Genomic DNA, 16,616 nt, shown 5'->3' with positions numbered 1-16,616 from the left:
AGGGAAAATCCGCAAGAAATCCTCGTTTTCATTTCTCCGGGGCGAAGCGTGTCAAATGCTGACATATGGGCGGAAATTGCGAAACGATAATGAATGCATGGGATCAATGTGGCTCAGATCGCTCGGTGCGATATAGTCACTGGATATGTTGTAATGCCGCGTGATGTTGAAAGAGAGGCAGAGCTCTGGTAATAAAAGCCAAGCCAGCGCCGACACGTTTTCACTCCTCTCTCTCTCTCTCTACGCTTTGCATATTTTTCTTTTTTCCATGTGGACCTTTCCATTGTTGTTGGCACAGGGAGCTAATGGCTATGATTGACTGTGGCCATATGTGGCGCGTGTGATCCGGTTACATTGAATGGCATCACTCTGATCTTTGGAGGGTGTTTTTTTTTTCTTCTTCTTCTCACCGGCAACAAATGATGATCTGTTCCTTCTCTGATTCTCTCCATCCAGAGGCTTTTAATCGCTGCTCTGCGCCTGTGATCGGCTGCGACTCAGTTATATTGTTTATGGGGAAGGACAAAGCCGTGTTTGTACTTGACTCTTCCGCTGATGGTTTACTTACATTCTTTCCTCTTGAGTAATAAGAGTGGCTATCGCGTTTCCCCTTCATGAGAAAGATGGCTATTTATGGCCATTTGTGGAAGGATTCCTCCACGAGCGGGTATCATCTCCCGGAGCCTTCCTCGCTTTAGCCTTTAACACGCTGCAATTATTTAGTAATTACTTTGAGTGCATGCATCGTCGGATCCGAGGCCACACTTGCGCAACGACATGTCAACTCCGCCCCTTTCCCAAAGACTTATTTGCATTGCAAAGTGCTTACATTCCACTCCATTGGTTAAATCCACCAGCAAGAGCTGCACTGCCAATGCAAATGAATTATTCTCCAACAATTAAGGACAGAGAAGTGAATCATACTACAGCTGCAGGTTGAGTATTAGATAACAGTGTGAAAACACAGGGATGAAGTGATGTCTCAACTTGCATCACAGCACTTAATCCTGCACATGACATAGTTTCAAAACAGTTTAGGACATAAAGTGAAGCACAGGATCATTTTTAGTTTGTGTGTGAGGTTACATAAGACGAGTAAAAGTTATTCACCCACATGAATTATGCAGTAACTGGCCTCACAGCACAATCCTGCACATGCAAATGAAATATTGTCAAACAATTACAGACAAAGTACATCACCGGGTCATTCTGCTGCTATAGATTGAGTATGAGGTTACATAAGAGGAATTAAAGTAATTTACTCACATTAATTATGTAGCTACTTGCATCTCGTGACACAATCCTGTGAATGCTTATGAAATATTCTCAAATGATTAAGCACAAGATCCTACTGCAGCTACAGTGTGTGTATTAGAAAACAGAGTGGAGACCTTAGAGGAGCATAAGTCATTTAAATTCCTTTATTATCGCATAATCCTGCAAATGACACGTTCTCAAACAACCTGGGACATAATGAAAAGTACCTGATCACACAACCTGCTGTAGTTTGTGTATTAGATAACATGGGAAGAATTAAAGTAGCCCCATGAATTATGTAGCAGCTTCCATTACAGCTCACAATCCTGCAAATAAAATATTCTCAAGCAATAGTCTTGCTCCCGCTGTAGATTGTTTATTTCATAACATATGAGGGATAAAAGTCATTTAACCACATGAATTATGAGACATTACAGCAGAATCCTGCAAATGAACGTTGAATATTCGCACACACATTAGGGACATAAACAACATCCTACTGTTGTAGTTTGTGTATTTGATAACAGGGCAGAAACATCAGAGCAATAAAAATAATTCACCTGCATGAATTATGTAGCAACTTGCAACGCAGCACAATCCTTCAAACACCAGAGACACATGCTCTTACTTTGAAGTTGCACTGTGATTATAGAAGAGGCTAGACCCATAAAGTGATATCATTCCGGGGGATGATATGTTTGAGTGAATGGAAGGTGCCTGCAGGCTGATATCCATCAAAAGCCTTGTCGAACCCCCCCTGCTCTCAGCGAACTGGACGACTTACTGTATATTACACGCTGGAAATTGCCCTGACAACTTAAAGTCACTTTATGACCTTCACTGAGCCCATTCAGATTCTCGCTGACTTTGCCCCACTACACTAATCTGCTCCGCATGAGTCAGCCAGGAGTGCTTACAGATGCAACCCGTAATCCAAAAAACAAACAGGAAGGGTGAACCAGCCTCGGAGAGCTGTGATATTAAAACAGGCTGGCTGTTAAATCCTGCGCCCGGGTGACGTACGTGTGAAAGGATCATTTTTATTTTCTCCATTTGAGGTGTTTTATTAAGCAGTTTATTAACCTCACATTAGTCACATTTTCTCCAAGGCTCTGGCTGCTTAATGTGCAGTAAATCTGTAATTGACTGGCTGAAAATCAGGAGTTCAAATTAGCCCAGTGACTCATGCAGATATATGAACTTGATAACTTGGAGCTCTCAGGAAGTGTGCTGTGTTCTCAGGCCGCATCATGAGGTGAAGCCGCAGCTCGCTATCAACCAGGCTCATGACTCTTATTCTTAGATCCAGTTGGATTTACTCTCCATTCTTCTTTCTGTTTTCTTCACTCGGCAGGAAACAGAAACAGTTTGGGACACTTGACGTGCACGAAGCAGCCGGTGCAGCGTGATCGCACCTCTTATCTTGTAGATAGCTATTATCTTAAGCCTGAAGCCAATATCCTTCAAATACCTCAACTTTGTTTCCCCCCCCTCCCCACCGCCCTCCCTCACCCCCAAGACATTACAGCTGTATATTGAGCCAGCTCCGTAGAAGTGGATTACTGATTCACTCGTGTTCTCAGTGCTGAGATATGATGTAATTTCCTGGTTATTTCTCAGGTATTTGTTTGCTCTCAGCCTCTCCTGCGCCGTGTGTTTGGCTCGTTTCGCCGTGCAGCCGCAAGAGGAACCAACCCATGACCTACTGTGCTTGTTTTTCTTCTGTCACCGGGTTGGAGGTCAATTTCCTTTTAAACGCAGCCAGCTTTAAATGCAGTCGGCTGCGGCGCGGCAAATAAAAATAGTGATTCATTGAGTAAACCTCGCTCTGGGCGCCGGCGCTTGCTGGACGGCTGACGAGCAAATCCAGATAAAACTGTATTCATCTATTTATACTGAGTTAATTATTAAGTCCATATGTGGAGGTGCCTCCATTTTTCATTGTATCTCTGCCTGACAAGCAGTGTTTACCCCCACCAGTTGAGCTCTGCTTGCTCTTTAAATAGGCTTTGTGTCGAGCTGCTCACCCATTATGACAAACCCTCTATTGGGGCCTCCGCTCTATTTGTCTGCCTGCAAACTGCCACCGACTAAACAGTCACATGTGTTTTAAAACTCATTGAGTGACATATTATTTCTTCTCAGTCCAAATGGCCTGCCTCTCCTGCTGGTGTGCTGCTCGCCGGCTCTAATGCTTTCTGTTTTTTGGAGAGAGCTGTTGTAGATAACAGCTCACCGCATACAACACCCACTTATTGTATACTCGGCTTCAGGCGGTTAATTGCTTGTGCTTATCTTATTTTATATATACCCCACTTTACTGCAAACACAGCGAGGGGCTCTTAATGGGAATCCACAACCTCGGAGAATATTTCTGGATCATGTTATATTAATGGGCTATTATCATCACCTCTGATTTCATCTGACCTCTCTTCTCCTCTATTCTGTCCCTGTAGCTGACAAGGCTTTGGCACACACACACACAAACACACACACACAAACACACACACACACGCACACACACACAGTGACAGGCTGGGGACTGCAGCAGTAGGCCAGTATTGATTGCTGTGGAAAACACTTTGGCATGTGTCCAGAGCCATTTCTTCGGTTCACGGCAGTCGTCCGTGCATGTGTTTCAGTGCTTGGAAAGCCAGCTTGTAGGGAAATTAGATTGTATTCATTTGCTGCTTCTTTGATTTTTCCTCAGGGACAAACCCTGAATGGGTAATTCAGGCATCTGGGAAGCTAGTTGAGTTAAGTGTAAGTGGCTCAGATATGCAAGCAGCGTTTTGATGGATAAGGTCGTTCTGCTGAATGACCGGAGTGTAAATGTGATACGGCGCATTTATGCACTGATCTTTTCCATCCATACGGCTCTCTGGTCTTGGCCAGTCTGTGCATTATACCAAATCTCCCCATTCACACAACAATGGCAGGAATTTAGAGGTGGTGGTGGGGGGGTGAGTGTGCGTTAGTGGCGTGCACGTGTGCCTCCTCCTGCTGCAGAACAAGTCATTAACTCTGAACACTGCCCTCCAGTGAATTCCTCACCATTGCTGAAATAGCATGTAAATTATTACCAGCTTTTTAGGATAGTGTAATTTAAAACCTTTAAAATGGAATAGCCAGGACTTCAAAGGCTATAAAAAGCCCTGCTAACATTTCCCATCGGTTTAGGAGTTGTCATTCCCCAACTCGTTTTCACCCAAACTCCTTTGTGTCTTTGTAGCCTATAGTAATGATATGTTGCAGCAGCGCCTGGTTTGTCAACACGCAGGAGACGCTTGCTGCTCTTCAGCCTGGTTTTTTCCACCTTGTCATTGACTAACCACTTGTTCAGGCAAACATTTGCCTTGATGCATGACTCCAGTGCCCCCAGCTACAGTGGATCGTTATTATAACCTTTGAGGAGAATGTAGCCACAGATGAGAAACTCTTCCTTAATACTCCAGCCAATATTTTACATTCTTAACTGTGGTGTAGTACCATCTTGCTTTTGTGTGTGTATGTGTATGTGTGTGTAAATATGGGAGAGATAGAGAGTGTGTGTCTGTGTTTGTGCATTTGCTCAAATACAAGGGTACAAAGCTGCAGTGATTCCAGGGAGCTGACGCAGCTTTTTCTCGGTGTCACCTTACATGATGGATGCCTCTCCCACTTTCACGAAAGGCTTTTGAAAACTCCTGTTATCTCGCTGTTTCTCTTTGTCATTATGACCGCGCCAAAATGCAAAGTTCATATATCACCGCGGCTCATGTGAGAGCAATCTCTTAATGGAATCGGTGAATAAAAGATGAGTTCAGCGCCCCGCAGATAGCACAGCAACTTTTATGCATATGAATAAACTGCATGCATTAAGTGCCAGAACATTATGTACAGTAATTCTCACCTTTTAAACGCTGTACCTTGAACTCTATCTCTTCTTGAGGCAGTGTCTAAAAAAAAAGAAAAACACAACATATTCTAATTCAATTGTCCCTGGCTTACTCCCCAGAGCTGCTGTTTAATTCCCAGATAAGTTTGTTTTGGGACACTGAAGCCAAGGTCAGTCATGGGGAGGAGAGATAGATAATGAACTCATATTGTGTTTCATACCCCTGTTCTCGCTCTCTCTCTCTCTCTCTCTCTCTCTCTCTCTCTCTCTCCCCTCTTTCTCTCCACCTCTCCTCTCTCTTCCTCTCTGTCTCCTCATTGTCCATGTCACCATGTCCATTACTCAATTACTAATCTCCTTTGGCCTGAGGAATTCCAGCGCTGACCTCTCGGAGGCAGCAGGCTGAAACCTTCCCAGCATGACAGGAGCAGTGTGTGTGTGCATGTGTGTGTGCGTGTGTGTGTACCGACAGTATAGAAAGACACCCACCCACTGGGAGCATGCATCCCTTTGACTCCCAAGCGTAAAGTCCTGTCCGAGCGATGCAACGCTCCGCCCCAGAACGCTGACAGTCAGGAATGTCTGCCCCACTGCTGGCGCGCAGTGGCACGGATTTCTCGCGGGGGAATTGTTCGCAGCGATATGGAATATTTCAGGGTGCATTGTTTCTAATTGGATCACCGAACATAGAATTCTGAATGTCCCTTACGCTCTGTTTTGCCACCGGTACACCGCTGCATCCATACAAATTGAATGATATGGATTTTACGGGCTTAATTTCAGTGAGATTGCCGGAGTCGTGCTGGAACAGAGTTATCTACAGTTTCACAGCAGAAGTCTGTTTTTTTCCCACTTTGAGTCCATTATGTGCAGTCATAGCAATAAATTCGCTCGGCGGTGTTTTCGGAGATATCATGCCGCAGCAGTAATAACATGAATTATTGATGGAAGAGCGGAGACAGAGTGTAACATTCAGCAGTTAATGTGTTACCTTGCATTTTAACTCGGTCCCGGAATGAGCAGTAGGCGAGTGGGTGTGTGTACGTTCATCGACACACCCGAGGTGAAATCCTACCAACACATTAAGACTCGTGAGTGTAGGATCCCGAGTGTATAAATGCTCCTAATGCATCGGTGTAGGAAGTGTCAGTGAAATGACACCCGGCTGTTTGGCATGTTGCTGATGTGGAGTGTCACCTCTTGGCTGTGGGCTTGCAGTTCTCTGACCTATATTATCAAGTGGCCTGCTGGCTGTGTCTGCTGCTTTGCTAAACTATAAGCTGCCTAACTGGAAATGACAGCACAGTGTGGACGAGCGGCATTTACAGAAGAGCGAGGCCCCGAGTTTCTCTTTGAAACCCTGGAAGAATCCGAGTGGCGAGCAGGAGACCCCCGCCAGGCCCACGCATACCACGGGAATGATTCATCTTAATAGAGAGTGGAAACAATGAGTGGATTAATTGGTTTGGCAGAAAATTAATCAGCCACGGTATTGGTAAAAGGTTGAGTTATTTGAGTCATTTATTAAACAGAAACATAGGGCTACAACTAACTAATATTCTAATTATCAATCAGTCTGCCAATTATTGTTAAAGTCATTGATTTGTTTAAAAATACAAGAACCAGTTTGAACCTTGTTATGTGTTGTTTTGTACAGCCAACAGTCTGAAACCCCAAGAAATTCAGTTTACTTTCATAAAACTCCCAAGTCACAAGCAGATAATTATGGGCACTTATGTACAAAAAAAACATGATTTCAATGAGTTATTGACCGTCCAAATAGCTGCAGATTGATTAATGGATTGTTGTTGTGTCAGCGCTGCAAAAATGTCAAACGTTCACAGGCTGCAGCTTCTCAAATTTCAAATATTTGCTGCTCACTTCACTTTGTCTGATTGTGGATTGAGTATCTGTGCGTTTTGGACCCTGCTGGCTGGACACAAATTATTGTGATCATTTTTCACTGTTGAGTCTTTATCAGCTTATATATTAATTGAATCGACAGATGATGCAGAAATGAGAATAATCACGGGCTGCAGCCCTGGTTCGATCCAGCTCTCCCTGTTGTTTGGCTGCTCGACTCAATAACTGACTCGTTTGGCTGCTTCTCAGAAACCCCGGCACGTTTCCTAAGTCTACAGTATTTGCTTAAACACAAACCATAAGCCCGAGCTCAGCTTCTTGACTGAATGTGCTGCATCACAGCTGAAACTGCCTGGTAAAGTAATAAAAACAAGCAGAATGGCACTCAGCAGAGCGCACACGGCCGTCAAGGCCCAACTGTCCTCTTTAATTCAATCAAACTGCACCAAGTTACTCAAACTCAGGGATATCAGGCCCCTCTGTGTTCTTTCATTAACATCCAGGAATTATTCCTCTGGAAATTTGTGAAAACGTCCAAATAAAAGCCCTATTTTCCAATGTTGAAGAAAGTAACAGAAGATTCATGGATCCACATCAAAATGTAAGGGTCTCTTCTCTGACCTATATTGTATCTTTTCACCAAGTTTTGTGGGAATCCATGGAGCTGTTTCTGTGTAATGCCGCTGACAAACAAGTAAACAAAAAAACTAACACAAATAAAAACATAACTTATTGGCGGAGGTCGAAATAAACAGTCTATGGTATAGCTAATGGTTGAATCCTGTTCATTTTATTTTTCTTTCTTCGAGCCGCGGCTCAGTTCATAGACTGATTATATTCTGGACTGTGTTGACAGCTGCTGAATTGCTCTCACCTGTTGTGTTTTGGTCCTGAGCCGAACAAGTCCCCGAACAGGATCTGTTGACACTCGCACAAGGCACCGTGTCATTCAGCTGATTGATATGGAGGGAACGGCTGTGTGCTTTCAAGATTTGCTGGTGCTGCGTGGACGCTCTGGTGTGCTATTGAATTACTTGAAGCGTTGCTATTTGCCTCATACATCAGCAGCAGAACATTCAGTGCATTATTTTTTTCAGTTTTTTTGTTTCAGACGGACTGAAGTGGAATATTCTGTGTTTTTTGTTTCTCCGTGTGTGCCGCGAGTAGATCGCATCAAAGTACAGTAGCTAATTCTGCAGAGATACAGAGCCGTGTGGTTTTTTGGCTGCAGGCTGAAGTCTATTTACTGTTACTCTATATTATTCAAATGGCCTGCTTTTCTGACGGCAGGAGCGGCAGTCAGTTTTTCACTGCATGGAAAGCTGGTTACAAGCACCCGGCACCACTTGACAGCTGAAGACAGCTCATTATAAGAAGACCGAAAACCCATGTTTGATGTTTCTACTTAGTGAGGGAGGCACAGCTATATCAAGCTATCCCTCGCAGGCTTTTCCTTTATAAGGAAATACTGTCTCCAACTGGTTGGGATTTGATATGCCTGTATAGTCGCGGATGACGTGAGGAGTGAATATAGGTAATTGTACAGAGAGACTGTGAAAAGCTGTTTGTCTTTTAGAAAATGGAGATGAAATTACAGGACCCCTTTAAAGGATCCATTAAAACATGGGGGCTGCAGCGTCAGATCCCTATAAAAAACAAAAAAAATTGCATTTTAAGCTCCACAAAGGAAGGTTTTTACTGCAGATTTGGGATTTTATTTGTTTGCATGGGTGTATTATTTTATTGCATGCACCGTTTCTATATTCATAAGGAACATAAATTAGTGTTATTTTAATGTCAGGCTCTTTTAAGGGGAAATGTGTCCAGGGACGCAGATGCCTGCTAAATTGGAGATAACCAATGTAAACATCAGAGAGCGACTTGGAGCCTGGGTTTCTGCCCTGTACACATCTGTCCTCCAGATTTCCCTGTTTCTGTAATAGCCATCGTCCAGCACACCACTTCACTCTGTTGGTTACAAGCACTTCATCCATTAGCCCTTCAAATGGAAACACATTTAAGGATCTCTGCTTCCTTCCCTCTCCGTCGGACTCGTAGTTCTCTGAGCATGAGAGTTATTAAAAGACGTTGAATCAACCTCGGAGGAAAAAAAAAAAAAAGGTCGAAGCACACACTGGTAAGAGAGCAAATCTCATTAAGTGAGCCAACTGAGCAGACTGAAGTATGTACACAAAACCGCCGCGGCTATATCCAGCCCTCAGTGTCAGCCGTGCACGTCACCGCTATGGATTTACATTTATAGTTTCCTTGACAGTGTCACATTAATTTGACTGTGTGTCAGGGAGACCACTGGCTCGCAGCTTTCTCCAGTTCATTCATTACACCCTCGCTCCAGCAAATTACATTTTTTCTACTCCTCTACACTTTGGAAGGTGTAATCATAGCCACAGAGTGTGACGCGGGATTTAAATGCCTAAAAAAAAAAAACCCTCAGCATTCACGGTGAATACGAAGAGCCCTGACTTCCCTAAATGCTAATCGGAAAAAGTCCAAAAACATATCTGTCCTCATCGACATTGATTTAACTGCTGGCGTAAAATTCAATTCAGCATTTGCCTGCATCGTCCATATACATGCCGCTGTAATTTACTTGTATGTGCATCCACATCCGTAATGCTGCTACACACACCGACCAATTATTTCATAAATTAGGACACTATCTTGTTTGTCTGGTTTCTTCCACCGACTCCAACTTTAAGCTGTTTTCCTTTAAGCCCGTCTTGCCTCGACCTTTGAGCCTGATTATGTTGCCTCACACAGCCAAACATGACTTACCACTGTTGGAATGCAGCTACATTCACTTAAGCAATTCACTTAAATGCACATGTGAGGTTGTTGTACTGTAATTAACTTCATACTTGAGTTTCAGAGGTTAAATATTGTCAAGTATATAATCATAGAAATGAAATTGTGCGTCATTATTTATAAGAGATCAAAAGTATTATGTTTATTGGTATTATTGCGTTATTGTTAAAATGTGCTGAAAGTGTTCAAAAAGTTGTATATAATGAAAGTAATAATATAGCACCAACACCATATCTAAAGTGCATCGTTAACACTGTAGAAGGAAGGTTTGAGCTTGTTTTAGAAACTTCAAATATGCATATAAAAGCAAAACAACCATTATGAGTTCAGTATGTGCATGTAGGAACAATACAAGCAAATGTAAACATAACATTTAACGAGCGGAGGCGGAGGAGAGAAGGTTGAGAGCTCGTTCTGTCGAGTCCAGACGCCGAGCACAAATATCTAAGAGTCAGGACAATATATCAGTGTTGTTGGAAGGTAGCAGTGGCTCACTACTCCACTTTATAATAACATGTGTTAGTGTTCCTGCTTTTCTTAAGTAAAGGAGCTGAATTGTACTACACAGGGGTTACAATGTGAAAATAGCCTAATGTTGAACAGCAGTGGTTTTAGGTCTGTAGAGAAATGTTCCCTCTGCTTAGCAGCAATGATTTCTAATGCAGTTTGCAGGAAGTAATAGTTTTGTTATTTTAATCCCAAAATGTTTGTACAGAGTGAAATATTAGTTTGTAGATATCACTTTCAGAAATTCAGTAATGCGTAGCTGCAGATATGCATATTTAATTATTTATTTTTTATCTAAGCACTTTTAGAGAAAGTTGTAAAATTCTTGCCCTAGTAAATGATCCATTCCCTTTGCATGCTGCATATCTACAGCTCCCATCATTCTGCTGATTGTAATTGGGGTTCTGCCCTGCCTCATTTCAGCACGAGGTAATTGCAGTGTGTGAGAAGGTGGTTGTGCGGCTGGAGGACCTGGTGAAGTGGACGGTACCGGACTTCTCAGGATGGGCCCACGGTCTGAAGGCCGAGCCTCTCAAAGCCTCCGTGCTCCGGGAGCTGGGGACCAACGGGAGGCGGGAGGCCCTGCACCGCTACCGGGAGAGCACCTTGACCAGCGGACTCAACTTCAAGGATGTCCAGAGGGAGAGGGCACAGCTAGGTGAGCGCCGGCCTCTTTCCATAATGTTACTGCAGTGTCTCCGTCCTCTCTCTGCTGCTGTGTTGAGCGTTTATGCATTTGTGTCCTGTCTCCTCCATAAATCAGATGGTTTTTATTGTCCTACGCTCGGTTTAACAAGTGCTGTCTTGACTGGAGTAATTCATCAGGATATCGTTGGTATTCCTCCCGATATAATGAGCTGAGAATCGCACTAATAGAGGCAAGCTAGAAGTAATGGCCGCGTGTCTGCCAACGCATGACCATCGTGCTGTATAACAGTTTTGTTTTCTGACTCTAGCAACGATCACATAATTCAGCTCGTAATGTCTTTTTAAATAATTAAGTCGATTCAAGCTGCAGACTCCAGCTCCTCTGATACCTCCGCACCCGTCAGCCCTGCTCATAATTGACTGTGTGTCTCAGCAGCTTTAAGGATCATTTTGGTTGTGTGTCTGAATGGTTGTCTGGCGTATTCATCATGCACACGGTGCCATTAACTGTCGGGGAAGGTTTGATTCCTGCACCGGGCTCTCGGGCTCCTCGCTGCAGTTGTGAATCGGCTCCAAAATAAATCTGGATTGTCTCTGCAGATGACTCACCTGATGCAAATAGGAAGCGCTGCCGTTTGAGTCTAATAATCAGAAAGAACATAATGTTCCCTTTAAAGCTGTTTCCCATTTATTTGCCTCTCTCTCTCTCTCACACGGCTGTGATGTAATGCCTAATGCTGATTTAGAACGGTATAATGTAGCTTAGCCAACACGCCGGAAAAACCCGTCATAATTACAGTACCTCTTGTCAGGTTGTAAGTATGTATAGTGGTGATTAAAGCCAGTTTTAGCTTTATGATCCTCGATTAAGTCATTTTTAATAATCATGTACGCCTAAAGCCTACGTGGAAGTTAAACTGCCATAAAAATACGAGCCTTCCTCAGTAGAAAGACTGGATTATTGATGTCTCCTGTTCGGTTTTTTGCCCGGGCTCTTCCAGGAAGAGGAGCTATTGTGTGTTCGCTGGGCGCTGCTGTAATGCCCTTGATTACTCGACATTGCTTGAATCTCATACACAAAAAGGACAAGAGGATCGATAATGGAAGCTTTGTTGTTATTCCAGTAATCAATACAGTTTGATCGTGCTTGTGGGTGTGGATGTGATTGCTTGCTTTCATAAATACATTTGTCAGCCTGCCTCTTAAATGATATTATGTTCCATATCGCGGCTTCGTATAAACGCGCCGTTTCATCTAGATTTTATAGATTTATCTGTTGTCAGTGTAATAACCTGACGCTATTGTTGCTGTGTGTGTGTGCGTGTGTGTTTGTGCGTGCGTGTGTATGTGAATGTGCTGCTAATGAGCAGTGCTGCCGTTAATGACTCCATCAGGCTGTTTCTAAATGCACTTGTCACTCCGATGGGACACTCCGCCAGAGAATCTGCCCACTCAGCAGAACGGGCTCAGACTCTGGCAGGGCACCAGAGACACACGCATGCGCACATGCTTTGATGCACACACATATTGCTCACACGCGCGCACACAGACACACATACACGGACACATGCTACACACCAACAATCCGTGGTGTGCACTCACTTGTCCATTAGTTTGTTTGTTCACTACATCTTTGGCGTGTGTCCTTTGTTGACAGTCGAACAATATGAGAGGGGCAGAGAGTTTGGGAGATGGAGAGAAATAGACAGGGAGAGGGAGAGAGGGAGAGGGAGAGAGGGAGAGAGAGAGGGAGAGAGAGAGGGAGAGAGGGAGAGGGAGAGAGGGAGAGGGAGAGAGGGAGAGGGAGAGGGAGAGGGAGAGGGAGAGGGAGAGGGAGAGAGAGAGAGAGAGAGAGAGAGAGAGAGAGAGAGAGAGAGAGAGAGAGAGAGAGAGAGAGAGAGAGAGAGAGAGAGAGAGAGAGAGAGAGAGAGAGAGAGAGAGAGAGAGAGAGAGAGAGAGAGAGAGAGAGAGAGAGAGAGAGAGAGAGAGAGAGAGAGAGAGAGAGATCACTTATTCATCAAGGAATATGCATGTTAGTCTGAGCAACGGTTTGCATAGAAATATGAAATGTGCCACTGCAATGCTGCTGACTACCCGAATGAAATATTCATGTCCCAGCAGCAGATCAGATATATCAGAACCCTTAAAGCATCCTGTAGCTGCATGTTCGTAATTCTGTGTAATATCTGTGGCTCATTGACTAAACAGGCTTTTCTTATGATAGAGCTCTACATCTTTCTCTTTTTTTCTTTTTATGAACAGCCTGAAGTGGCTGCTCACCGTATTACTTGAATGATGTATTTGCTGATTGTTATTCTCGGGCTGATCTGTAGCTATGTCGGAGGAATTGGATTGTTCCCCCATAACAGGATACTGCAGCAGCACCACAAGCTGCACAGAAACACCATTGTGAGCTAAAGAGCAATAAAGTGTGCCATTGTTATCGAGGGAAACTGCGCTCCCCCCCCCCCCCAAGTGCATATCCTAACTTTTCCTGGCACGCTGCCAATGCGAATTAAGAGCGCTGTTATGTATTTTTGTCTCAAAGGCAACGTATGAAAAATACTGCGCCGTGTCTCAAATAGAAGAATGTAATATTGTGTTGTTCTTGATCAGGGAATCATAGACTGGAGAGTGAACAAAGCCTCATTCTGTTCACGGAAATGCAAATGGATCGAAATCAAAGATGCAAGCACGGAGTGAAGTAATTAATTACAGAAACAAGTGACCTTCACTTCTGTCCTGCAGCATCCACGGCCGCGATTCTGCAAGAGCCGCGAGGCAGAGAGATGATTGGGATCATAATTCAAATGCCAACTTTATTCAGGCTTTGGGACGCACAGTTTTAGCAGAGGGGACCACGAGGCATGAAGGCCTTTTGTCACAGTCCTTTAAATCATCAACGAATCGTTTAGGTCATCGGCCCGTTAAGGGAACGGTCAAATATTTTGGCAAATGTGCGTAATTTGTTTTATTATCAAGAGCGAGATGAGATAATCAATACTGCTCGTGTTTTTACAGCTAATATGCAGGTTGTTTAAACTTAGCATACAGAGTGGAAACAGGAAATAAAAAGGCTAGCATGATTCTGTAAAGACGTAATGTTGCCAGATGTATGCTAATTATTGTATTTGCAACGAATTTTATCTTTTGTACGGTATTATCAGTTGTTAGTAAAACACGGATCAAATCTGTGATTGCGCATCTCATCTCACGTGACGTCTTTTCAGCTTAACACAAGTCTTTCCTGTCTCCTGTTTCAAAATAAGAGTCATGCAGACATTGTTTTATTATCAAGGGTTAGATGATGCTACTGTTTGTATAGAAAATGTCACGGGCGATGGGTTATTTTGCTAAACTTAGCATGAAGAGTGGAAACTGGAAAATTGATGACGCGATATTATACAGAAATAATTGTCTTATAATTAAGCGTTGTTGAGTTGATCTGTCATACTGTTTACAGTAAATGTGAAGATACCACTGACACGACACATTCCCACTGTCTCTAGTTTATTCAGCAAAACACATAAATAAATATATATTTGCTGTGAACATCATGTAAGATATGTGACATTTAATCCCATTAAAGTGCTTAAAAAACACTTATAAATAATGAAACTGGAAAAAACAAAAGTGTCCCTCAAATTCCACAAGAAGAGGATAAAAATATTCCTGAGTGCGTGGAGTATGTTACAGTCCTTACGTAATCTATGTAACCAACTTAATGCAAAGTGTCCACTCAGTTTATCTTGTTGTGAGTATTAGAGCTTTTTATTTTTTACAGTTGAAGCCACCAGGGATGGTTTCCTAGGGAAGTTTACATTCTGCCCCTCTATCTCTCCCCAGAGAACTGGCCTGATTCTTTTTTTCTTTTTCATTGCCGCCTGCCGAAATTGGTTTCTGGTCGTATACTACGAGGCCGAGCGTCGGAGAGAAACTGTATCTGCTGATACAGTTTGTTGGCTTGTGCCGAGAGCCATAAATGGGAAATGATAATAAAAAAGAGGACACACGCACACAAAGGATGGCTCTTGCTCAGAAAATAGCTCAATAGGTATTTCTGTCTTGTCTTTCTTAAATTCGAGTCCTCAGTGCGGAAAGCGCTGAGCAGATTGTGACTGGAGATGATGTGGAGGATTATACAAGGTCACAGCCTCTGGTTCCTGCGTTCAGAGAACATGGAGGGAGCTCCTGACTCCTGCGCTCACCTATAGGATCATCTGCAGCTGACTCATCCCTCAGCGAGGATCAGGGATCTGAGAAAACATTCAAAGGAGCAGCCCGAGGAAAAAAGAAAATACAGTGGATTGCAAAATCATGAACCCTTCCACCTCAGCTTTGTGCCTCGGCACCTTGTGAAAAGCAAACAATTGACCCCATTAAATCTCACAATAATATTATTGGGTTTGACTTTTATCTGGAGAGATCAGGAAATATTTCTTTTAGATACACGTTTCCTGCAGTGCTGCATATTAGAGCAGTTGTAATTATGCGGTTTGACCCGTCGTCACATCGGGCTCAAGCGCAGAACTGGAGGCTGCATGATGGATTAAATATCAGAAAACATGAACATTTTTCATAGAATATTCAGTAAGTGATGGTAATGAAGGTCAGTTATTATTATTCAGGGGAAGACGTGTTCGTCATGCGGCTCCTCGCTGGAGGAAAAGCTGCAAATGCTGCGTTTTGATTGATGTTTTCACTTCCAGCGTCTCCGTCGAATTGACGAGATAGATTTACATTCAAAATGCACTTTGTTGTGAGTCGCATGTACAGAAAGAATTATAATTATGGATTTTTTTTTGTTATCCATAATAACTGACCTTCCTTATTGCATATGTTGTATATTTTAGGTGCATTGCATTAATTTGACTGGTGCGTTTGTTCCAGGTTTCTTCAACTTCTATGTTTTTTTTCAGGATTAATATTGAAGTACTTCAAGGACACTTCAGCTTGTGGTTGTAGCAGCTGATGATTAATGTAGGAGAACTTCTCCAGTTGAGAGTAGACGTGACAGTTTAAGGTTAACGTCAATGAGAGGCTTCAGCATTCTGAATTATCAAACACCTTGATTGATATTGAGTCTTGATATTTTACAATTTAACCACAATCTTTAATTTGCATATCTATAAATACACAGAAAACAGAAAGGACATATGTTCAAATTAATGCAGAAAACAAACACTTTATTTACGTTATATATTAACATAAATGCATTTTTCTGCAGAGTTAATTGAGGTGGACGGACAAAATGAATAAAATGGAATTTCCTTCTAAGAAACTGACTTACTGAAGATATTAAAGCTTAATATTCGCGTCACATAAACCTCGGGTAGAATAAGACTGTGGATTTTCTCAAATTTCACTTATATTTTAAGCTGTTAGGAAGAAATATCCTTCTGGTTAGTATAAACAGGAGGATTAATTATTAATATTTTGCTACATTCTAATATGTAGGCTATGCAATGACACCTATTATTTGAATAGATTATTTTTAAATTGTGAACTTGTAAACCTCACAATGAGACGACTAATTTAATGTGAGCTGTGAACAGCTGCTCAGTGTCCTTTGTGCATTGTGATCTGCAACAATGATAGAACGTTTACTTTGCAGCACGAAGACTCCTCTTGTTAAAAG

The 16,616-nt window shown here is 42.7% G+C and overlaps 1 protein-coding gene across 1 annotated transcript in view; it reads left to right on the top strand.

Moving 5' to 3' along the window:
- arid5b (AT-rich interaction domain 5B) overlaps positions 1 to 16,616 on the top strand; it is a 75,536-nt gene that overhangs the window by 921 nt on the left and 57,999 nt on the right. The window contains exon 3 of the mRNA XM_061087401.1: positions 10,754 to 10,988. Coding sequence (XP_060943384.1) covers positions 10,754 to 10,988 — 235 coding nt within the window. The remainder of the gene's footprint in view (positions 1 to 10,753; positions 10,989 to 16,616) is intronic.

Source organism: Limanda limanda, chromosome 15, assembly GCF_963576545.1.
Source record: "Limanda limanda chromosome 15, fLimLim1.1, whole genome shotgun sequence".
Taxonomy (NCBI): Eukaryota; Metazoa; Chordata; class Actinopteri; order Pleuronectiformes; family Pleuronectidae; genus Limanda; species Limanda limanda.
This window is presented reverse-complemented; position numbering and strand designations above follow the sequence as displayed.